General features: G+C 46.4%; 1 protein-coding gene across 1 annotated transcript in view; it reads right to left on the bottom strand.

Annotated features, from left to right (window-relative positions):
- SORL1 (sortilin related receptor 1) overlaps positions 1-23160 on the bottom strand; it is an 89042-nt gene that overhangs the window by 4129 nt on the left and 61753 nt on the right. Inside the window, exons 28-45 of the mRNA XM_063139547.1 lie at positions 23012-23143; positions 21570-21701; positions 20259-20393; positions 19619-19774; positions 18354-18503; positions 15705-15833; positions 13255-13381; positions 12747-12916; positions 12401-12513; positions 11197-11301; positions 8885-8957; positions 8157-8239; positions 7324-7420; positions 6161-6345; positions 4789-4908; positions 3924-4088; positions 1837-2011; positions 1369-1475 (exon numbers count right to left, since the gene is read on the bottom strand). Of these exons, the coding sequence (XP_062995617.1) occupies positions 1369-1475; positions 1837-2011; positions 3924-4088; positions 4789-4908; positions 6161-6345; positions 7324-7420; positions 8157-8239; positions 8885-8957; positions 11197-11301; positions 12401-12513; positions 12747-12916; positions 13255-13381; positions 15705-15833; positions 18354-18503; positions 19619-19774; positions 20259-20393; positions 21570-21701; positions 23012-23143 (2354 nt within the window). The remainder of the gene's footprint in view (positions 1-1368; positions 1476-1836; positions 2012-3923; positions 4089-4788; positions 4909-6160; positions 6346-7323; positions 7421-8156; positions 8240-8884; positions 8958-11196; positions 11302-12400; positions 12514-12746; positions 12917-13254; positions 13382-15704; positions 15834-18353; positions 18504-19618; positions 19775-20258; positions 20394-21569; positions 21702-23011; positions 23144-23160) is intronic.

Here is a 23160-nt window from a genome sequence, read left to right as displayed (position 1 = left end):
CAGTTAAAGAGGGGGAGAATAGAAGGAGAAATTCACTAAGATGTTTTAATTGCTTTTCAATTATATATCGTTTTGACTTGGTTCATGGTTTAATTTTTTTTTAACTGTGCATCTTTATTGTCTTATACTGTATGCTTTTATCTGTACGCCGCCCTGAGATCTTAATGATATAGGGCGGGATACAAATGTTTTAAATAAATAAATAAATTAAATAAGCACAGGCTGAAGCCAAGCGCCAAGAAACACTTAACAGGAATAGGGACGTCCATTGTTTGAAACTCCAGCCCTTCGGGGGCCGGCCGGATTCCTACTGTCATGGCTGCAGGGCTTTTCCCAGAATCCAGGATATTTTGGGTGTGTGTGTGTTTCTTTTTCTCTCATATATAGAAAGTTGCATAAATTGAGTCTGCAGTTTGTAGAATTTGCTCAAATTGCAGCTGCAATTTTCACAGCTTTCTATTTATGAGGAACACACACACACACTGGAAAATCTACGAGCTGGCCCAATTTAATGCCCACTGAGTTGGGCCAGCACATGGAGAAGCAAACCGAGGTCTGGGGAGTTAATGAAAGGTCAGCGAACTCCACACACATATAGATGTGGATGGACGGATTCCTCCGACTTCCCTAAACAGGAAAAACTCTCAGAATGGAGTGCCAAACTGGGTATTCCTGCCATTGAGCTGAGGGTTGGACTTGATGGCCTTATAGGCCCCTTCCAACTCTACTATTCTATGATTCTGTGATCCCCTCGAAGGTTGTGGCCTCTCCCACACTAGAGGCCTTCAAGAGGCAGCTGGACAAGCATCTGTCAGGGATGCTTTAGGGTGGATTCCTGCATTGAGCAGGGGGTTGGACTGGATGGCCTTGTAGACCCCTTCCAACTCTGCTACTCTATGATTCTATGATTCTAATGGCGAAAACTCTCCTGGGCAAGCCTCCCTCCCCAAGTGCCAATTTCCTAGCTAGACCTCTAAAATGGTCTGAAGCTGTTCCCTGGAGGTGCAGAGAATGCATAGAGCCGTCTTTCCCAACCTGGTGCTCTCCAGATGGGTTAGGACTGCAATTCCTAAGCCATCTGGAAGGTGCCAGGTCAGCACAGAGGAACACAATTCCATGGGCTTTGGTGGGGAAGGAAGAGACCTCTTCATTTCCCCAGACTTTTAAAATCCTCTGTCTGTTATTATTATGCTTCTTGGCGTGTGCTTGCTTTTACGCTGGCATTTTGAGGTCCTTGTTTTGATATTTTTGTTTTTAATTGGTTTCATTGTAATGGAACATTTCGTTGGCTGCACTGAGAACCACTTGAAAAGCAGGATATAAATCCAAGGAAGAAAAGGGAGCCCTGGAATGTGGATGTTCACTTACCCGGCTTTCGCTAAAATGATGTTCTTTTAAGGCTAAGCTCTTCCAAAACAACAAGATATGGTCATTTTCTGCTATAATCTTTAAGGCATCTGGAGCAGCCAGGGAAACTGCAGAAACAAAGAGAGAGACGGAAGGGAAGCACTCAAGCAAACGTCTTAGCAACTTGACCCCCATCCGTTCTCAGTTCTTTTGAAACGCCTGTAAAAAAACATCTGGACTTCAGATTCTATGCACATTCTATGCACATCTACTCTGAAATAAGTCCCACTAACATACCTGGACAGCCATCTGTCAGGGATGCTTTAGGGTGGATTCCTGCATTGAGCAGGGGGTTGGACTCTATGGCCTTATAGGTCCCTTCCAACTCTACTATTCTATGATTCTTCTGCTAGCCTTTGGCCAAGAAGGGCCGTACAAATTCAGCCCCATGCGTTGATTCAGTTGGTTTTCCCAACTGCCACTGCTCACCTGTGCTAATTTTCACACTGGCTTCTTTGCTCATATTTCCCAGCTGGACAATGATATGGTATTTCCCTCCGGGCTCCAGCTTCTTGATGGTATATTCCACAGTGCTGTTACGTGTTTTCACCTTGTAGATTCTGTCTGTCTTCTTTATTAAATCTTTCACTGCTACGGCATATAACTGAGGGGAGCAAAGTGGTACCCAGTGAACATCAAGAGCTCCTTTCCACCTATCTACCCACCCACTCCTTGCCAACGTCCAACTTCTCTGGTTAAACATTTGGAACACGAATACCTGAGAGAGAGAGAGAGAGAGAGCGCACCTTCTCCCTTACCAACCTGCCCAGTCACTGAGTTCATTGGAGACTCTGCCCTTGGCGGTTCCACATGGACCTTTGGCCCAAATGGAGTCCACCAGAAGAAAAGTCTTTAGTGTGGTGGCCCCACACCTTTGGAACTCCCAGCCCCTGGAAGTCAGGCGGCACCAACACTATGCTGCTTCCGTCCCCTCCTGAAAACAACTCTGTTCCAGGAAAGGAAAGAAAGGAACCTCTCGTGCAAGCACTGAGTCATTACTGACTCTTGGAGGGACGCCAGCTTTCGCTGACGTTTTCTTGGCAGGCCTTATAGCGGGGTGGTTTGCCGTTGCCTTCCCTGGCCGTTATTCCCTTTCCCCCAGCTATCTGGGTACTCATTTTACCGACCTCGGGAGGATGGAAGGCTGAGTCGACCCGAGCCGGCTGCCTGAAACCAGCTTCTGCTGGGATCGAACTCAGGCCGTGGGGAAAGTTTCAGCTGCAGAAACTGCTGCTTTACCGCTCTGCGCCAGGAAGCATTCCTCAAATGACCAGCCTCCGTATTTATTGGTACTTTGTTTTAAACTAAACAGTTTTAATTTTCTGCTTTTGATCTTCTTTCTGAGTATGCTGATAGTCCTTGTGGTGGCCCCTACACATTTTAGATGGGTTTTATTTAAAGGTTTTATTGTTACGTTCTTTTATAAATATTGTAAATTAATAAATAATGCTACCTGGAGCATCCATTATATACTTGTGGAGCTCTTAATCCAGACTTCCCGTTTTGTGCTTCCAGATGTGGGACCAACGGCCAAGCTGGCTGGGAATGATGGGAATTGTAGTCCAGCACATCTAGAGGCCACCCAGATGAAGAAGACAGTCTTAACCCCTACAACAGGTGCACCAGCTAGTGTTCCCTGTAAACGTGCCCTATAAAAACTCTGGACCTTCCACAGCAGCTGCCAACGTTTGTGCTGGGAACATCGCTGCAGCTCACATTTTAGATTCCTTTTTGCATCACAATTTAGCCTCAGCCTCACATAACTGCAGTCACTTGTTATGTCCAAACCAAGAACTGTGGTTAGTGTTAACTATGACTTAAGGAAACAAGCCAGGATTGTAAACCAAAGCTGTTCAAAGTTGGCTTGTTTCCCTAAACCAGAGATGGGCAACCTTGTTTTCTGTCGAGGGTCACATTCCCCCATACATAATGTGTCGAGGGCCGTATGTCACCAGTGGGCAGGGCCAAAGTCAGCAGTGGGTGGAGCTAGAGCCAAAAATGAGTGGGTCCCCTCTTTCTCCCCCTCTGTTTTCTCTCTTTTCCTGCCACCGGCTTCACTCTTTCTCTCTCTTCCTTCTTGCCCATTGGGCTTCCAGGTAAGGGACAGATCACTCCTGCCGTGGGTCTGAACTGATCACCGTTTTTTTGAAATGAGGCCCTACGACTACAGTTTGCCCTTCCTGGCCCTAAACCACAGTTAACACTAATCAGAGTTTGTCAGGGTTCAGACATAACGAGTAACCGCGGTTAGCTGAAAGCGGAACCAAAGACCTACAATCTCCTCTTCACAGGTGTGCTGGAACAGAGGGGAGCGCACACATCTTGGCCTCATGCATGGAACGCTAAATCACAGTCTTGCGTTTCATGTGACACAGGCCTATATTTCTTGTAAAGAGCAATTGAATGCCTTTCCCTTGGCTCTTTGGTTCGTTGTAGCTGCAAGAACAGCGTGCGAAAACTTTCATAACAGATGTGAACGCATACATTTTTCAACCGGAACTGCACAATCATCTTACCATATCCTGGTCAGGAGAATCATACGGCGATTCCCACTTAATAACAGCGAACGTTTTTGCCAGGTGCACCGAATGAAGATGCCGAGGGGGAAGGCGATTGTCAGGAATCATCTTCACCACGATGTAATCGGAAGGTGGTCCGTGGTATGGAGAAACCACACGTACCTGAAGGAGGTCAGTACTTAGTAGTCATTTATGCAGCTGTTCTAGTGACTCCCTCTGGCCCTAGCTAGACCTAAGGCTTATCCCCTAGCTAGACCTAAGGTTTGACCAGGGGTCAAACCTGTTCATCTAGGTGACACACAGGGGATCCAGTGCTCAGGCAGGGGCGAACCCGGGATGAGCCCAGGAGAAACCTTCGGTCTAGCTGTGGCCTCTTTCTTCAAATACAACCCCCAACATAATGAAGAAACACTATGGCTTGGTTAAAGAACATTTCTGCCACCAGAAGTCCTACCTAGTGTGGCAAGGGTATGTCAGGGGAGGTTGTGGATCTGCGGAATCCTAAGCCCCCTCATGTTCCAGTTACATTCCAGACACAACTCAGTCCTAATATAAAAATTCAGCAGCAGGGAGAACCGTCAGGTATCCAACAATGAAAACTAGTGAAGGGAGTGACCAGGAGATCCTGCTCCTCACTCTTACAGTTTTTATCTAAATGGTAGAACACCTGCAGTGGGACCTCTCCAGAAGATACCAAGTGATGGGGACACACACGGGTTCCATGTGTGGCCAGGATGGCTGCAGTAATTCACAGCTCCATCCAAAGATACACCACTGAGATCATCTCCCAAGTCTGACTTGTCAAACAGCGGGCTCAAGTTGCATTTGTTTTGAGGAGGGGAGGTGAAAATAAACTCCTTACCAGAAATAAGTACTGCTCATCTCTGTTGACGATGACCGTGATGTTGTGCAGTGTGGTGGTGGCATTGTTAGGATTCCTGTAAAGCTCTAGGAAAGATGTGGCATAAAATATGCCATATACCTGTTCATCAGGGGCGGGGTGGGGGGGTGGGTAGAGGAGTCAGGGGGGGAAGCCAGAGAGAAAAACAAATTGGCAGTCTTTTTCAAAAGCCTTGCAAACAAATCCACAGAATTCTCTAGTGCACAAAAAGGTTTTAGCAGCCATCAAAGCACAGGGATGCCTGGGCTACTTTTTGTGGCTAACAGAACTGATGGACTAAGCGGTTAAAAAGGAACCAGCTCTCTTTAAATGTACAGAAGCTTTTCTGTCTGGCTGCCAATCAGTTACTCACCACAGGCAACCAAACCAGGGCATTTATCACTTAACACAGCCTTCCCCAACCCTCCAAATGTGTTGAAGCATAGCTCCCATCAAGGGATGTCCGTCACTGGGAAATCCGGCCCCTTTCAAGCTTGCTAGATTTCCGCAGCACCCTTGACGCGGCTTTTGCATTTGCAAGCCAAACGGAGGATTCTTCCCAAAATCTGGGAATCTTTTCATTGTTGTTGTTTTTAAGAAATTGTTTAAAAAGCAATTTACCAAACTGTAATCACATTTTGCACAAATGATGCAAATTTCGGCCGGTTTGTGTAATTTGCACAAATTACAGCCGAGATTTGTGTAATTTGTGCAAATTTGCATAACTTGTGCAATGTAGATAGAAAAAAGCGAGCCATAGTCCAGGGGGCTAAGCTGATTAAAGCTCAGTGAACTTCACCTGCTGGATGGATTCCCCCGACATCCCTACCCTCACCATTCGCAGTCTGCACAGCAAATGGGCCGAAATCTGGGCTCAAACCTGCCTCTTAGCATGGCCAAGTTCCCATGGCCATTGTGAGGCTAAACCTAACACACAATCACTGGAAAAAAATAAACCTGTCCTTTCTTGATGGAAAAAGCCTTTGGGCCAAATCACACATAACTTTAAACCTGTACGTAGCAGCTATGTCTTTCTCCCTCCCATTTTTACTCTAGGGTAGCCACAGAGGGGAGCAATTTGGATCAGTACCCTAGGATGGGGTGCTTTTAAGATTTGGATTGGGACCCTGCACTTACTTTACAGTAAAAATAAGTGGGGGGAAAGGAGTTGCTAGATATAACTTTTAAGTAACATCTGTTTTGGCCCTTTGATACTTGGAATATGTGACATCATTCGCCCACAACTCTGCTATCATGGACTGACTGCAATCAATGCATCATATTACACGTAAATGAAAAACGAACACTTGGAAAATGTTTTCTTTTCGCCAAAGAGAAAGGAAGGAATCCTTACCACGTTCCGTGGGCCAGTCCAGTTACATTCGACAGCGGTCTGGTTGATAGCTTTGGCTTTCAGACTGGGAGGCGGTGGTCTCGTACCGCTGGTCACCACATGTGCAAATGACAGAGGACTGTCGCCCAGTTCTGTCTTCGCCCAGGCAGAAATCTCGTACGGTGTCTGAGCAGTCAAGTTACTTACTGAAGAAGAAGAAGAAGAAGAAGAAGTAGAAGAAAAAAACAGTTAGTCAAAGTAAGGCTGTGCAGACAGCAACTGCTCCACACACACACCTCCCATCCCTGGAAAGGAGAGGTTCTATTCATCAGATCTAGTGGTGAACGCAAATGTCCCCCCCTCCCACTTTGCCACTCTGTTTGCTGGCTGACTTTCATTTATTCAGCATGGGGGCCCAGTGATGCTCGTTCCTTCTTTCAAAAATGTCAAAACAGTTCACTTAAGTACATTGTTCAGTTCAGCACAGAACATTTTAATTTTCATTTGCTTCCCATGAAATTCCTTAAGTGTTTCATCTATATGGGAACCTCCAAATGGATCTGGAAATTTCAGATAAATTAAGAAAACTGTTGGGAGCCAGGGAGCCCTCAAGGCCAGCGGTAGATCCTCCTTAGGCATATTCTTTCTTTCTTTCTATGCAGGATTTACATACTGCTCTAAACTGCTCTAGATCTAACAAGATTCCTGAGCAGTGAATGATGATAAGGAAGAAAAAAGAATCAAAATCCAGAATTAAAAATGTGAAAATCGAATTATGCTAATAAAACTGTGGCTTAAATAAAAGGAAGACTTGCTTAAATAAAAATGTCTTCAGCTGGCATCAAAAGTGCCTACCTGACATCAAGAGGCGGGGAGTTCCACAGAGAGGGAGCCAGTACACTGAAGGCTCAACTCCGAGTGGACTCCAAACAGAGTGCAGGGCCATGCAGAACCACCAGCAATGGCCTCATTTGAGACCAGGCAAGCTAGTAGAGAACTTAACCACCGCTCAGTTTGCAAACGCTAGCCAAGTCGGGGGGCCCACAGGGATCCATCAGGCCTAAAAAGGACAGGATTTCCCCATGACAGACAACCCTAGCTAAGGGAGAAGGCCTTTTCTCCCATTCCTTTCTTACTCTTCAGAAGTGCTCAGCTGAAGTTGTTATTCTGTCGATAAAGCTTACCAGTTTGTGCCGATTTTCCCCCATCTATGAACAGTGATCTTTTTTCTTGTCTGTGGGTGTCGAAAGTCCAGAAGATTTTCACAACGTAGCCATTCACCTGTTGGCCAGCAACACCGAAAGTGTTGGGAGGGGAGAGGAATCAACAAATACATAAATATATGTTCAATTTTTGCATGTATCTCTTTATTAAAAAAAAAAGGGGGGGAGCTGGTCTTGATAGACCAAAAGCTCCCTGCAGCTGGAAGGCAGTTCTTACAAATGCCACGTTATGGAGTTGTTTAGGGGTGTGGGAAATTAAGCTGCAAATGGAACCTGCTTCTCCTTCCCCAGATGGCTGAAGACAGTGTTGAAGGACTTAGATGTAATTCATGGCAACTACATTTGCCCAAGGTGTGGACCGGCCCCAGAGTGTGCATAAACCTCTGAAGAACTTATGCAACAGAATCACAAAGGATCATGGCTAACGAAATCAGAACCGGAACACATCCTTTTATCTTTGGCACCTCAGGGAAAGGCTCTGTCAGACAAACTAGATTCTAGCACCAGGGATTTAATTATATTGAAAATTCAGCATAATTAAAGCTGCATCTACCCAGGAATTGCAAACCCTCTAATGCCATCATAAATATAAAATCGCAGATCAAACGTCACTGGGTAATTCGTGCCACTGCTGCACGATCCCCTCCCCCTGCCAAATCCATGATTGAAAAAGTTTCCAAAGATGTGCAGCAAAGTATTGTTCTTTGACTGCTGCTTCTGAGCTGGGAATAAATTAATAATAATAATAATAATAATAATAATAATAATAATAATAATAATAATAGCAGCACTACCTGAATGTTAGCTTCCATTTTGAGGGTGAAGCTTATGGAATTGTCATTGTAACTATCAACACGGATAGTTGGTGGAGGAATAACTGAAACAGGGATGAAAGAAATACAACTGGCATCAGCTACTAGGGTTGTCACAGGCGCCCAACTGGGCCCGGGAATTCAGTGGACTCCCTCACGCCCGCCCCCAGGAACCATCTTGCTAGGACGTGGCACGTTCACAGGCCTGCATTTCTGAGTGCCCCAGTGACCACCCAGCCTCGTCCATCGTGTGCAATAATGGCAGCTCCGGAAAGTATTTCCAAAATTGCATAAATGGCAGCCGTAAAGGCCCCATTTATGCAAGGTTAAAGGCGTTTGAGTCCTGCCACCCAAATTCCCATCAGTGAGGGGATAGAGGGAATCACCAGCTGTTATGAGCAGGGAATTTAAGTTTGGGAACACAAGTGTTTGACATAGCAAGTTATTAATATTTACAATAGGGGCGGACCGTTAGTCACTGTGGGTGGCTTTGCAATCGGGTCGCTCCACAGCCTAGGGGAGAGAGCTCACACAACAGCACACACGTCACAAGGCTGCCAATGAATATATTAATATTAAAATGACAAAATGAGAGAAATGAAACTCTTCTGAAAGCTTTTCTGGCACACACATGCACGTGCACACCAAACCCCCGGCTGCAGTGAAACAAAACAAAAAAGGTAAAAGGAATGAATTACGTAAGGGCTTACCTTTGCCTTTTACGGTGCGTATGGACTTGGAATCGCTCCAGTTTCCCACTCCACGGCTAGTTACTGCAGCAACCTTTGCAAATCAGAAGGCTAGTTAATATGTAAGAAGGCATGCTGGCAAAAATAAAATGAAAAATACAGCTTTTGAATGAAAATGAGGCAGGTTTATAAGGGACAAAGTTGCTGAGGAGCTCAGGGCAAGACGCTGCTTGTGCTGTTACTCTACAGGGAAGTGGCCTGCGTGTGGTCAGAGATGGGATCCCCAGTTCACATGGGAGCCTGTGAGTACAGTTCGAGGAGATGAGAGGCTCGCACTTGCCCGGCCTGTCAAGGGATGCTCTGGAAACCTGCGGAGATGCTCTGAACCCCAAGTCCGGCTGCGGCTACTCCCCGCTCAAGCCAAGCACCACCGCTTGATACACCTGAGGCAAGGGATAAAAACCACCTTCCTCCAAACTATGTGGAGAAAGGGGTTAAATGGAGAAGGATTCCAATATATAAAATAAAACACTGTGAGTTATATGTGCTGAGGTGAATGATTGTCAGAGTGGGTGCTAAATGTGTAAACCTCAGATGATAAATGCCAAACAGACACATCGGATTTTTGTGGTAGTTAAAAACAAAATAATTAAAATTTATTTTTAAAAGTTCACAAGTTTTGTTTCAAATAAAACATTTTAAAACCTTTTTGAAACCTTTCATCCAATCCTTTCACTCATTCACATACGCGCTTTCCTTTCTCTCACACAATCACTCTTGAACTTTCTTTACTATCTGTATTGGTTAATATACATCAACTATGCGCACACCACACTCCAAAGACACCACTCTCTACCCTGAACCTCAAATATCTCAGAACTTAAGTACTCTAAACACAGAGAGCACTTAAAGACTCAAAGAGGACCTAACAAGTCCCCCTCAATCCCCTCAGTCGTTCCCTTATATATCCTCCTCCCCATCCCAAGACATTCTAACTCAGCCTTCCTCAACCTGGGGCACTCCAGATGTGTTGGACTGCATCTCCCAGAATGCCCCAGCCAGGCTGGGGCATTCTGGGAGTTGTAGTCCAACACATCTGGAGCGCCCCAGGTTGAGGAAGGCTGTTCTAACTCCACCCACTCAGGCCAACATTCTAAACTCACCACAGACTTACAAACTGCAGACATACATTTGGGAACTGACTTGTGGGGTGTAACGCCACAGCCACTTCTAACCATCTCTCAGCATTGCAGAGAGGAACACGGAAGCTTCTTCTTCAAACCTCCAGTGTTGCCATTGCAAGCAGCCTTTGACATTCAGGGACATTTTAAAAGCAGCTTAGTAACACAGCTGTTTTTAAATGGCTATTGCTGTTCCTATGCTTTTTATGGTTTTGAAATTTTGTATATATGTATTTAATGTTCACTGTCTTTGTAAACCACCCAGAGAGCTTCGGCTATGGGGCGGTATAGAGATGTAATAAACATCAGTCACCGACATCGCATCGAAAAACTATACAGAAAACCTTCAGAAACAGGGCCTACCAAAATACATCCACTCCAACATCCAGAAAGTCATAATTAAAACGTGCTCAATTGCCAGGAAATTCCTGGATCTGTAAAAGACAGCATGACTTGGCAATGCTTGTTATATTCATCTAGAAAAAACGCCATGAGCGAGAAAGAGATAAAATAATAATAATAATAATAATAATAATAATAATAATAATAATAATTCAGGTCTCTTTCAGGTGCTCTCAGCAAAGGAGGAGAAGCAAAGATCCTATGGGCCTACTTTATTTATTTAAAATATTTCTATTTTAATATTTGGTACCCGAGACAGCTTACAACAATAAAATCCCATAGAATAAAAGAGCAAAAATTCATAATAACAACACACACCAGCAGTAAAACATCTGGCCTAGCTTATGCTAAAATGGGGGTGGGTGGGTGGTCCAATATAAACTTCTCCTGTTGACCTACAAAGCTTTTCACTGTCTAGCTCCTTCCTATCTTTCCTCTCTCATCTCACACTATTGCCCCGCTCGTGCTCTTCGCTCCTCTAATGCCATGTTTCTCACCTGCCCAAGCTTTTAAAACTTGATTTTGTTCTGACTTTTATACTGTTAGTTTTACTCTACCCTGTGCCTGTTTGGTGCATTCTCTTCCCCTTCTTATTGTTTTATTATGATTTTATTAGAATGTAAGCCTATGCAGCAGGGTTTTGCTATTTTATTGTTTTACTCTGTACAGCACCATGTACATTGATGGTGCTATATAAATAAATAAATAAATAAATAAATAAATAAATAATAATGGAACACATCTACTCACTCTGAATGTGTACAACGTGTTGACCTGCAAACGTTCAATTTCTGAATAGTTGCTGGTGGCCCTTACAGATGACCACTCCTTCGAACCAGTCCTGCTGTACTCCACCTAACAGGATAGCAAAAACAGGTAAATCCCAGCCTACAAAGTTCAGGCTCTGCACTTGTAAGAAATGAAATCTTTTATCTGATTTATCAGGCTCCCCAAATCCCAAGCAGCACAAAATTCTGCAACCAGATCGATTGCTTTCTGGTCTTACATCGATTGCACTGGCTTCCAGTTTGTTTCCAGGCCCAATTCAAGGTGCCTGTTCTTGCCAAAACAGCCCTAAGCCATTTGGGACTAGGATATCTGACAGGTGGACTCCTCCCATAAGGAGGAGTTCTGGGCTCCACAATTCAAAAAGGACACAGACAAGCTGGAGCGTGTACAGAGGAAGGCAACCAGGATGATCAGGGGTCTGGAAACAAAGCCCTATGAAGAGAGACTGAAAGAACTGGGCATGTTTAGCCTGGAGAAGAGAAGATGGAGGGGAGACATGAGAGCACTCTTCAAATACTTAAAAGGTTGTCACACAGAGGAGGGCCAGGATCTCTTCTCAATCCTCCCAGAGTGCAGGACATGGAATAACGGGCTCAAGATAAAGGAAGCCAGATGCCAGCTGGACATCAGGAAAAACTTCCTGACTGTTCGAGCAGTACGACAATGGAACCAGTTACCTAGGGAGGTTGTGGCCTCTCCCACACTATAGGCCTTCAAGAGGCAGCTGGGCAACCATCTCCCAGGGATGCTTTAGGGTGGATTCCTGCATTGAGCAGGGGGTTGGACTTGATGGCCTTATAGGCCCCTTCCAACTCTACTCTTCTATGATTCTATGATTCTATGACCTGGCCACAATTTATGGTCCCTTTCAGGGGCCCTATTGTATGCCCCACCATCAGGAGAGGTTACATTGGTGGGAATACAGGACAGGGCCTTTTCTGTGGCAGCCCCGCCATTGTGAAATTCCCTCCCTAGTGGAGTTTAGATTGGTCCACTCTTGCTCAGTTTTAGGCCTTTAACCGATTTCAATGTTTATGCCCTCTGGGGCATTTTAAAGATAGCTCAGGGGGGTTAATTTGTTTATTGTAAGCTGTTTAAATGTTTGAGAGAGAATAGTGTCAAGATGCTACAACAGAGACGACAACAACAGCCTAGAAATACTTACAACATACTCTCTGATCAAGCCATGGGCGTTTGCTGGTGGTGCCCACTGGCACAGCACATCAACTACGGCTTCTCTCTTCAGCGACAGCTGGAGGTGGCAAGGAGGATCGGGCACTGGCAAAAGAAGGGGAGGGACGTATGATTAGGGTAACCCAGCCTCAGCTGCCTGCATTGATCCAGTCACGCCTGATGCAGAAAATCACAAGCACACAGACTCCGCGTGGGCACGGGAACAGCGATGGATCATGCAGAGACACAACGAGCCACCTCTGCTGTCAACAGGAACTTTGGGCTCAACAAAGCCGCCTTTAATTCGAAGCTTGTCACGCTTGGCCGGGCTGACTTACGTCCTTCTGGGGTACGCAGCGTGATGAAGTCGTTCGTGTTGTACGCCTTGCTCAGGCACTGGACTTGAACTTTGACCTGATACGTGCTGTCCGGTTTCAGCACTCTCAAGACGCTGTTGGTTTTGTTGCTGTGAGTTTCTAAGGATTTCCACACGCTTTCTCCAACCAACCTGGATTTGGGAGTTCAACAAAACAACCATAACCACATCGCTCTGGAATATGGGCAGGCAGGGCAGGGCAGGGCAGGGGGCATTTTTGGAGTTCAATGTTTTCAAAGCAGCTCAAGCAAACAGCATCAACTGTATAGTTCCAAAATGAAGGGTGGCCCACTTTGCTTCTCTGACAAAGGTATCATCAACAGGACCGCTCGGCTAGGGATGGGGAACATCCAGATGTTGTTGGACTGAAACTCTCATATTTGGATGTTATTATGTCGTACCATTAGGTTTTGCACTTAAAAATCTGCTGATGTCCCCATTTACTGAGATGCCCAAACTGGCCAGGATACCTGTAAAGGATATTGTAGACGCAGGAGGCAGGAGGCAGCTTCTTCGGCCGGGTCCAGGTTAAAGTGATGTTGCCTGAAAAATCAGCTGTCCATTGGAGGTTCTGCACTTTATAGACAAGGGTATCATCTAGGGAAAGGAATGTAAAAATTCTGGATTTGATAAAGGGGTTAGACGTCTGGGTCCAAAGATTTGTAGCATACGACACAACATTGTCATTGAACCACGGGTTGTTGTTGAACTATGGGTTGTTCTGTGGCGTGAACCCAGCTGCGCTAACAAACCATGGTTTGTTAAACCTGAACAAGCCACAAAGAAAACATGTTTGTTGTTGGGTTATGAATTGTGGGAAATTTTGATGTTAGGGGGAGAAAACAGTCAAACGCGCTGCCCAGTCGCAAGCGATCTGCGCAGGTCAGCTGAAAGTTTCTCCAAACATTACAAGATGGCATCAAACTCTCTCAGTGGCTGCTCAGCCCTGCAAAGATGATGTCGAAGGGCGGTGTGTTTTTCTTCAGGGTTTTGGCCCGGCTGCAGGTCTCACAGGCCTGGTGGATGAACCAAGGGCTTGGGAAGCAGCTTCCGAATCAATATTTAATTAAAGTAGTAAAAAAAATGGATGGATGCTCAGTAGCCCTGTGTGCTTTTTGAAGAAAATGGATGGATCCCAAGGCAGGGGTGGGAACGGCGGGAAAGAGAGGCAGCGATCGATCGCGAAGTAAACCATAATGAATTGTGGGCCAGAAATGTTGCTGGTGGAACCGCAGAGCTGGTTCAGAGGAGGATGGGAGGAAGACGAAAAACCCCGGGGCGAGAGTGAGGGCAACTCAACCTGCTTCTCTCAGCTGTGGTCCACACAGCAACAGGCTGTGCTACTTTAGCATGCAGGTGTGTGGTGGTGGTGGTGAGGGGGGGGCGAGGGGTGCCATTATTGATGGCTGCCCTACATTTAAAAATAAAACTTCCTGCAAGGAGAAGAAAAAACCTAGCATGTCAGGGAGAGAGCTAGGTTACAGCCTTCCTTTCTGAAGGGCTAGAGAGCGGCGTACATGGAGAGCATTACAGATCATCATCTCCCCAGTCCTGCCTGCAGTCTGAAGTGGTACAATCTCATTTACTATTTTAGGGCTTTTTCATCTTATCCTCACCTCAGTGTGGGCAAGAGGCCTTCGTGATGAGGGATAAGGGAAAAAGGAGAGGTGAGACTGCAGGTTCACAACATGAGCTCCCTTTGGCTTCTCCTGGCCCTTAACTATATAAGAACTCTATAACTTTAAGAATTTGTGCAAGAGTCTGCCTTTTGCCTCTTCCCTCCTCATCTCTGTTTCCTTTGGTGTCGAGTCTTTCATATTGTAAACCTGCAAGCAGGGACCATCTTGTTCTTTTGCTTAAGTACGACTTTTTGCTCTTTTGCTTTACATTTCGATGGTGCCCTAGGCCAGTCCTGAACAATGGGAACCACAGAGCCAGAGGCAGGATGACGGCTCACCCTGGTTTGGCTGACTGCATTGAAAGGGGGTCAGCACTTGGCGGGCCATGATACATTGCTGGTGGACTGCATTTGGCTTGGAGGATCACATGTAGTACATGCATGCTTTAGGGTCAATGACCTGTGTGGGATTATGCTTCTTCCACATGGTCTCTGTGATCAGCACTGGGGGAAACCTTCCCATTTACTGAAGCCTGCAAGCTTTGAGCTGCTGATCTCATTGGGAAAAGCATAAACAACCATTATAATTTATTAGACTGTTTTTCACAATGCCCAGTTTCTCAGCAAAACAACTTGCCAAGGTCAGTGAGACTTAGAGAAACGGACTTGCCCAGGGCTGTACAGAGAGCTTAGCGGCTGAGCCAATACTTGGAATTAACATCCCTCTCAACTAAACTCAACACTTATTTTATTTGTGGATGTATTTACAACATTTACATCCAACGTTTCCACCCGCAAGGATCTACAAGGCCAAACAAATCACAGAAGTGGCAAGCAATAAATCATTACCAACAACAACAAACATAAACCCTGAAGAACAAGCAGCGAAAGAAGAGAAACACTGAAGAAATGCATGCCTGAAAGAGTGCCTGAAAGAGTGCCTGAAAGAACACTGTCTTAACTTGCCCCGTGAACCTTAATAACAAAGCCAAATGAAGCCCATCCCTTGAGTGGGAGTTCCACACCCTCAGCACCACCACGGAGAACGTCCTGCCTCACGAGGACAGCCCCCACACCTGAGATGATAGGGGTACGAAGAGCAGGGCTTCCAACGCTAACCTAACCGAGTGAATACATGCAAATAGCAGAATATGAAAGTATTATCAAATACAGTCCAACATGGACATTCCTAAACACAAGCCTTGCAAAAAAGAAAAGAAAAGGATGCTCTTCAAAGGGAAAATAAGCAGTGAAGTGGACGTACTTGTCCCTACCCAGGAAATACTTTACTCCATAACTTACCAGTGCAGTTCCTTTCGTCGCTGCTATCTGAGCAATCCAAGAATCCGTCGCACCGCTCCGTCATCATGAAGCAAGCCTCCCCGTCTTCGCATTTGAACCCATTAGGACACGACAAGGTACTGTGTGTAGCTGGAAAGATGGAGAGGTACAGAACTAAGCCTGGCATGGAGAAAGGGGACAGGGAGACATTTTTCTCCCTCTCTCGTAAAGCTAGAATTTTGGGAGATTCAGAGCAGGTAAAAGGAAGGACTTCTTCGCCCGGCACCACGGAATCTGCAATGCAAGATGTAGTGACGGCCACCAATTTGGATGACTTTAAAGGGGGAGCAGACATATTCACAGTGGCATTGCTATCATTATATGGAGATTTAAAATGTAATAAAGAAACAAAAGAACTGATAACGAATTTGCTGACAGCAGCAAGGTTGATCATATCTAGGAACTGGAAGGTACAATGAGATTATCATGTCGAGGATTGGTATAAAGAAATTTGGGATATTGCTATAAATGATAAATTGACATGTAATATAAAAGTAAGAAGTGGGATAACAAAAACGAATGATTTTGAAGGAATTTGGAATCAGTTCCTAGAATATGTATTATCTAAGGCAGCCTTCTTCAACCTGGGGTGCTCCAGATGTGTTGGACTACAACTCCCAGGTGCAGTCCAACACATCTGGAGCGTCCCAGGTTGAGGAAGGCTGATCTAAGGGGAGTGGAAAACCACCTCCAGAAGAAACAATGAGATTTTGGAAACAGGAATAGATCCCGGGGTGGGGGGATGCACTTTATGTTATGGGATGATGTTAAAAATATTAAATTAGAAATATTATAAGGTTATTCAATTCTATGTATTATGATTTAATATTTTTTTTGGTTACTGTATTCTTGTATTCTTGTATTGATGTATGTTTAAGTTCAAATATATATATATATATATATATATATATATATATATATAAATATTAAAAAGAAGTGGATAAGACTATCAGAGGCTACTAAATAAATAAATAAATAAAAATAAATAGTCATGATGGCTATATGCTTCTCCCAGTAACAGAGACAGTAAGCCTCAGTATTCCAGTTGCTGGGGTCAGTAGGCCATGGAATGGTCAGAACATAGATACTAGGGTGGCCAGAATGTCTGGACAACCTCCTTTAGGAAGCTGGGATGCAAGACAGACCCTGGCCACAGTAACTACCCAACGCACCTATTCCCAACCAAGGTTTAGGGAGGCCCAGTCATGATCCACTTGCTCATGCCCAGTTAGCTAAGAAACAAACAAATAGTAATTGTAATCATCCATATTCAATCAAAAGAGGACACCTTGGATTTCTGGATTTTTTCTTTAACTTTCCCAAAATTTATACAAATTCATTCACAGGAAAATGTGTGCATGTCTGCTGAGACATATGCGAGCAGGAAAATATACACAGGGAAAAGTTAAATGGAAGGATGTGGGGTGCGGGGACAATACATTAATGTTATGTACTAACATAAATGATGTATATTGTGAACTTTCGTACGGAATTATTTGTGAGTCTTTCTGCATAACAGAAATAGATTATTCGAATCCATCTGTGAATGGACGGCAAAATGAACGACACTGCACAATCCATGAAACACAGATGGAAGACGTTTTACACAATTTGTACATTACTACTCAGAGGTAAGCTCAAATGAGTTCAATGGGACTTACTCCCAGGAAAGTGCATATGGGATTGCAGTCTAAATCAATCTGCGGCTTGGATTAAAAGGTCATATTTAAAGAGAAAGAACCCAAGGTGTGTGTGTGTTTTTTAAGCACATGTTTAAACAGCCTGGTCTTGAGTCCTGGAATGGACTCTGGGTTTTATCTTTTCCTTTATTCCTACAATGTCCTGCAAAACCTGGAAGAAGTGAGGAGTCAGCAGAACACAATCACTTAAAGGTCAACTTTGCAGGTGGACACTTATTGAATTATTGGACTACTGCATAGAGTCATTTTCTAAGATTGTCAATTAGTGGTTGCATCATTTTGTACAGGACTGCCTATAAAAGAAACTGTGTTTGAACCATTGTTAATTATCATCATTCATCATCTATCATCATTCATTTACTATTCCTCATCTTACCCCAGCTTGATGACCATGTGTGAGTATTTGTAACTTGTAACTTGCCATAACTAAATTATATCTGTCAGTAAAGGATTTACCTTTATAACTTACAAGGAATCCTTGCCTTATTATTGGTCTTTGCTGCGTCCTGACTAAGAACCGCTTGCTACTCTGCTATTCACTGGTTCAGTTTGTAACTTCCAGCACGTTAAAAGTCCAGTGATTACCCAACACCTGGATGATTTAAAAGTTCTTCACCTTGTGCAGAAAAGATAATAAAGAAGGTGCAGGCAAGGTGGGGTGCCATCACGAATAAGGCCCTTCTGCAAGCAAAAGCAACATTCACTGAATTAAACCTCTACCAAGACATGAAACATCATTCGGATATCCAGAGATATTTGTCGCCATCATGCAGAAAGGCATAAACAGCCATAGAAATCTGACCCAAATGTCATCCATGATGGTCTTTTTTTTTTTTAACTGACAATGAAAATGGCACGGGGTGGTGGAGGACGCAGGAGCCATCACGGTGCCATCCCAGCAAGCACTCACGGCAGTTCAGCTCATCCGTGCCATCCTGACAGTCTTTCAAGCCATCGCAGCGCTTCCAATTCGGGACGCATTTCTTCATTTGCTGGCACTCAAATTCAAATCGGCTGCAGCGTCCGGGGAAGCTGGCGGACGGCGACGTCGCACCAATGGCTGGGCAGCGGGGAAACAAAAGCGGCGTCAAAAGCTTTCCGCGTTAGAAGCAAAACGGGACGCTGCGTCTTTAAGGAGCTAGACCGTCGCCCTGTTTTACTACAAATCCCAGTGCGGTCCAGGAGTGATGCTTCTCTCCTCCCAGACCACCAGATGGCAGCCTCAGCCTGTTCTAAGGAAAGAGGACAGCTGCATGGTCTTCCTCCATCCTGACAATGGCCTTTGGAACACTGATGCACCCAAGAAGCTTCTGCCCTGGCTACCCCAGCAAGATCCACGGCTCCTGTTGCCTCCTGATTCTCCCATAACTCAAGAGGTTTTCAAGCTTCCTCTCACTAAGGAACGCTTTCTGCTTGAAGAACCCCTGCACAGTTTCTGAAAAGTGTCCTGAGGTGCTCACTCTGTCTATATGGGGCATTGGCCATGGTGTAACGGAGCCAGGGCTCACAGTGGCCCAGTGCTAGGCCTGATGTCCTCCTCACAGACGCTGCCGCCACCTGCCACCCAGCTCAGAATCCTGTGTTCCTTCTGAGCTAAGTTGCAATCCTGACAGTAGCGGGGGGTGGGGGGGAATGAATTTCCCCAGCAACAATATATTGCTCTCTTTTGCCATGCAACGTCTTTTGGGGACGGCTTGTTCTTCAGTGAGCAATTAAGAACGTTACGCTTGACAACAAACCCGCTCCTGGCGGAGATGGAAACTGCCGGAACGGGTTTGTTGAAATGGATCGACACGGCGGCCTGCAGTTTGGGGCTCTCCTTTTGGGGCTTGGCTATGGTGGCACTCTTGATGTGCATGGGCACTTCAAAACCTACCACCACACTGTGGAGCGTCTGGAGCCCACCTGATTGAATCCTAGAATGCGCCCAAACAGTCTCTTATGGGTGCAGGGTGCAAGGGGCAGGTGAAGTGTTTTGGGAAGCTGGCTGGGCTTCACCCTGAGGAACTGCTGACAAGCATCTCAGCAACCCCTGGCACTTTAACCCATCCTTCATTGCTCTCTCCACCTTGTGGCCTTTCTCTGCTCCCTTCTACACCTTCTTTGGGCAGGAATGACAAGGTGGATCTATGTAAGACAAGACCGAAAGAGCAAACGTTAGCCGGGGATCCTTACGAGAGGTGGGGCAAGCGTCCTCGTCGGAGCCGTCTGCACAGTCGCGGTACCCGTCGCAAACCCAGCTGTTCATGATGCAAGCACCGCCATTACACCGGAAGTGGTTGGGCGAACACGTGGCGGGGGCCGACGTGGTAACTGGAATGATTGCTGAACCTAAAATGACACCAGAAAGACTGGTTTGTGCTACTGGATCAGAGCGTGGGGACCTCTGCCCAACAGCAGCCTAGCTGGGCGCTTTGGGAAAGCAAGGCATAATAAGTGTCACAGCCCTTTCCCCGTCGTCATTTGCCCCCAGAAGAATTAGGTCACCTGAGGCATGGCGCCTCTAAACACAGAGCTTCTGTTGAGCTATAATTGTCTGTGGTAGGGCTGTTGAGGCTCAGGCCTGTGGGCAAATCTGGCCTAAGTGGAGCCCCAAACTGACCCTCCAGACGTTCCTGTCTGGCCACACTCCTTCCCCAAACTCCACCCCCTTTCTTCCCACCCATTCCTTGGTGGTTTCCTAACTTTTGTGCCGTTTCTCCCCCCCCCCATTCTGAAAAGTTGAAATGCCTCTCCTAACTTTCTTAGTTACTTGCAGCAGCAGGGAGAAGATTTCCACAACCTCTCTCCCACGGCAACATCCCAAGGCGCTTACCTCCACACGCCTTCTCATCCGACCAATCGCCGCAGTCATTTTCCTCGTCGCATTTCCACCTGTTAGGGATGCAGTGTCCGTTGTCACACTGGAACTGGTAGTACCGGGAGCAATTCGGGGCTTCGGTTGGGTTTTCTAGCAAGAGAAAAGATTCCAGTTAGGTCCCACCTGTTCACAGCTACCACGTTCAACAGGCACGGCTTCCCTGGCAAGAATCGGGGCCACTGAAGAGCCTAGCTGGGTGAGACAGACTGAGCGGGACACCAGGACGGCTTGCTCACTGACTTCTAGTGGCTGAAGGCACATTTAATAGGACTTTAGGGTTAGGGTTAATCTTCAGGTTGGGGTTAGGGTTGAGGAGACACAGCTCCCCTGGCAAGACCTGGGGCCATGGAAGAGCCTAAGAGGACCAGTTTTTGCTCTCTTTTTTTGTTAAAGTGTGCTATTGTTTTGATTGTATTATGTAGGCCACCCTAGGAAATGTTTTGAAGAGTGGAATATAATAAACAAACAAGGCAACCAGGACAAGAGCAGTCCCCCTATAGAAAAGGTTCCTGCTTCATGTGGCCAGGAAGCCCACCTCCAGCAAGTGCGGCCCTCGTATCTGGCACCGGAAGGGGCCAAGCCTCAGCCATTCCTGTGGAATTATAATAGAAAACTAAAAAGGAAGAAAGACGAGAAACAGAAATAGAGGGCAGTGGCAGGGAGCCTTTAATTTTCTATTTTAGAGAGCCAGTGTGGCATAGTGATGAGGAAGGTTGTCACACAGAGGAGGGCCAGGATCTCTTCTCGATCCTCCCAGAATGCAGGACACGGAATAATGGGCTCAAGTTACAGGAAGCCAGATTCCGGCTGGAGATCAGGAAAAAAATCCTGACTGTTAGAGCAGTACGGCAATGGAACCAGTGACCTAGGGAGGTTGTGGGCTCTCCCACACTAGAGGCATTCAAGAGGCAGCTGGGCAGCCGTCTGCCAGGGATGCTTTGAGGTGGATTCCTGCAATGAGCGGGGGGTTGGACTCGATGGCCTTGTAGGCCCCTTCCAACTCTGCTATTCTATGATTCTAAGTTTTATTGGGATGCAGGAGATCCGAGTTCTAGTCCCCACTCAGCTATGAAGGTCACTGGGTGACTTTGGGCCAGCACCTTGACTCTCAGCCTAACCAACCTTGCAGGGTTGTTGTTGTGGGGGTAAAATGGAGGAAAGGAGGAGGGCTGTGTGAGCCCCCTTGGGTTACTTGCAAGGGGCTCAAAGGCAGAATGTAAAATGTATTGAAGCATGAAGTGATACATGAAAGCCCTCCACGCTCACCACAGTTCGCCTCATCGGAATTGTCCCCGCAGTCGTCCATCCCGTCACATTTCCACACCAAGCTAATGCAGACGCCGTTCTGGCAGCGAAAGCTAAACTGGTCGCAGGTGTGGTGGAACTCGGGGTACTGGGCTGCAAGGAAGAGGGTTATTTCAACAGAACAGGAAGTCAGATGACCCAATCGTGTGTCTCCTTGGAAAATGACTGCACCCCCTCTCTCTCTCACACACACACACAGACCCCACATACAGGGTCCGGGCTCACACTTTGTGAGAACCTCACAGTTCTCAAGCAATGGCTCTCGAGGCCTCCACCGCAAATGCTCAGATGGGCAAGGAAGCCAAGTTTCCCTGCGGCCCCAGGGAGACACATTCCCACCCACTTCTTCCTGCTTGGGCCTGTATTGGGCCTCCTTCCCCTTCAGCTTCAGTCAGGATCTGACCCTCTAACTGGCCCTGAACGTATGAAGTCATTCTGCAGTCCCATCCTGCAAGTGCTGAATTCAGCACGCAGGTAATCTAATGAATCCAGAGGGTTCAAAGTTCTTCTGTTCCTTACAACACCTGTGCAAGGTAGGTGCATATTGTTCTCCTCACGTGGCACTCCGAGGGACTGAAGCGTAGAGAGAAACAGGGAGAAGCTGTTCTGTTTTGCAGGGCAATCTCTCTCAAGCACCGCGACACCAAGACCCAGTCTCAGTTTTTCCCCTTGCCCCCTCCGCCACACCTTTCACAGCATTCTGTTTCTAGCCCCTCAGACAGGCTTGGAAAGCATGTGGGCAAACGTTGGGGTTTTCAGTGCTCATGAATGCTCTGGATGCTCCTCCGTGCCCGATGACGAGCAAAAGTGGAACAAATTGTGCAAAACGAAGCAGAGGTATGCAAATGAACACAATTTGTACAACATCCTGGAGAACTCAGCTTCTCTTGGAGCAGAATTAGGGTTGCTTTTTAACTGACTGATGGATTGATTTTAATGTGACTAGATTTAGAAACTAGAAAAGAAAGGTTGTGGGGGAAGACATCTTGGTGAGCTCCTTTAGAGTTCCGACTGAAATCCTGAGCGGATTCACCAGCTCACTCACATCGCAGCCTCCACTGTCTAGACCAGCCTTCCTCAACCTGGGGCGCTCCAGATGTGTTGGACTGCATCTCCCAGAATGCCCCAGCCAGCTGGGGCATTCTGGGAGTTGTAGTCCAACACATCTGGAGCGCCCCAGGTTGAGGAAGGCTGGTCTAGACCCACGGCAGCCCAGAAACACGGGACTCCGCCACGCCTCTGCTCTGGTTTCATGAGAGCTCCTCGACTCCCTCGTTTCCCAAGCACGGAGCTCACGGAGAACAGAGGGGGCCCGTGAACACCGAGCGACTGACGCTGCCCCAGCCCTGCGGTGCCCGAGGAAATCACATTTTAGTGACGCCGTTCTCGGCCGCTATGCTTACAGCACCCGGCGTAGGTGGGGTCTTCGTCCGAGCCATCCCGACAGTGCACGGTGCCGTCGCACACCATGGAGCGCAGCAAACACTGCTGCCGGTTCCTGCACACGAATTCCATGTAGCGCGTACAGAGGGGCTCTGCAGACCGTTGGGAA

Source organism: Elgaria multicarinata, chromosome 12 (assembly GCF_023053635.1).
Source record: "Elgaria multicarinata webbii isolate HBS135686 ecotype San Diego chromosome 12, rElgMul1.1.pri, whole genome shotgun sequence".
NCBI classification, from domain to species: Eukaryota; Metazoa; Chordata; class Lepidosauria; order Squamata; family Anguidae; genus Elgaria; species Elgaria multicarinata.
Note: the sequence above shows the minus strand (reverse complement) of the source record. Positions and strands in the feature narration are given on the sequence as shown.